Raw genomic sequence first — 1524 nt, 5'->3', positions numbered from 1 at the left:
GAGAATGCATCAGAACTCGTCTCAGGAACTATGGGATTTTTCGGACAGCAGATAATGACAATCTTATATGGGGGTTCTCTAGAGGGATAAACTTTGTTCGTGTTAAAGACATATACCAAAATCTATGTGGTTTAAAGAAAGACTCTCTTAGCCCTTCCTTTCCTCTCATTTTATGGAAATCTGGATGCCCACCCAAAATGATTTTATTTTCCTGGTTGTGCTTTCATAATAGAAATCTCTCGTGGGAAAATTTAAGAAAGCGTGGATGGCAGGGCCAGGTATATGCCCCATTTGCAAGTCTGCAAAGGAAAATAACTTCCACCTTTTTCTCACCCGCTCCTCATCTCAACAGCTCTAGAAATCCCTGGCGGATTTATTTGGAATCCAACATATGCTCCATGCGTCTATCAGTGAAGCTTTTTTATGGTGCAGTAAACAAAAGGAATCTTGGAGAACTGTTTTCATTATTGCCATCTGGTTCATATGGAAATGGCGTAACAATTTCATTTTCAATGGAAAATCTTCTCCTTTTCTGGACATTTATTCCAATATCACTCTCCTCCATGAATCGATCCCGCAGAAGCCTCCCAAGCCTACGAAACATGTTTGCAATGAGCCCCCTCAGGAGCTATCTTTGATGCCAAAAGCCTTCTTTGATGGTGCTGAACAGGACGGCATTTGTGGCTGTGGGGTGCTCATTATTGCAAATGAAAACAATCATTATCTTATTCACTGGAATGGCGGACGGGGCTCCAACAGTAAAGCTGAGGTTATGGCCCTCGCTGGCCTTCTAAGCTTCTGTCTCTTTCTCAACCTTCAGAGTGTCTCAATTTTTGGAGACTCGAGAGTTCTGGTAGATTATGTCCTTGGGAAAAATAAAATTCTAAAGCCCCAGCTTGTTGGGTGGTTAGACAGGATCCGATTCCTGTGGAATAGAATGGCGGGAGGTTCTATTCATCACATAAACAGGGCTCTCAACCAACAAGCAGATGATCTATCTAAAGAAGGTCTACAGGAGGTTCCAGGTCTATGGTCTTTGCAGGTGGTTGATGGAGGGAATCTCTTTTCTATTCAGGATTTTGCTCCTCCAGACTTCTAGATCGCTTTTGGTCATTATGATCTCATCGGCATATCTATCCGGCCTTTCTATCTATCAGTTTTATTTTCATATGATACTGTCTCTTAGTTTCTTTTTGTGGTTGCAGGTTTTATCTTCTATGGCTCTTCAATGTCTTTTTAAGAGTTTTGATTATGGCTGTCAGCTTGTTTTATCAGCTGATTTCTTGGAAATATCCTGCTCTTCTTGGTTTTATTCCTCCATGATTTACAATGTCAGACCTATATGATCTATATGTCCTTCTTATTTTCTTCATATGTGGAGGGAATAGCACTATATGGACTACGAGTCGGAGACTCTAAATGAATGTACTTTCAGGCTTGTTTATATTTCTTATATAAATACATCATGCTTTTTCGTCCTGAAAAAAAAAATAAAAAATAAAAAAAAAATAAATAAATAAAAAT

At 39.4% G+C, this 1524-nt stretch overlaps 1 protein-coding gene across 1 annotated transcript; it reads left to right on the top strand.

Annotated features, from left to right (window-relative positions):
* The first annotated feature begins 265 nt into the window (after positions 1 to 265).
* On the top strand, positions 266 to 1099 carry LOC149214821 (uncharacterized). Its single transcript, XM_089389513.1, has 3 exons — positions 266 to 278; positions 433 to 494; positions 581 to 1099. Exons 1-3 carry the CDS (start codon positions 266 to 268, stop codon positions 1097 to 1099), a joined length of 594 nt encoding a protein of 197 aa, XP_089245639.1.
* The last annotated feature ends 425 nt before the right edge of the window (positions 1100 to 1524 follow it).

Source organism: Pinus tabuliformis, chromosome 1_1 (assembly GCF_031772625.1).
Source record: "Pinus tabuliformis cultivar Carrire ecotype Pingquan chromosome 1_1, CPIR1, whole genome shotgun sequence".
In the NCBI taxonomy this organism is placed as follows: domain Eukaryota; kingdom Viridiplantae; phylum Streptophyta; class Pinopsida; order Pinales; family Pinaceae; genus Pinus; species Pinus tabuliformis.
The sequence above is the reverse complement of the archived record's forward strand: the minus strand, read 5'-3'. Positions and strand labels throughout refer to the sequence as shown.

What these genes read in the sequence shown, in the direction of transcription:
- LOC149214821 (XM_089389513.1), top strand. An exon ending in CTGGTTCATATGGAAATGGC is followed by an intron (nt 495 to 580) that starts GTAACAATTTCA and finishes TCGATCCCGCAG; the next exon opens with AAGCCTCCCAAGCCTACGAA.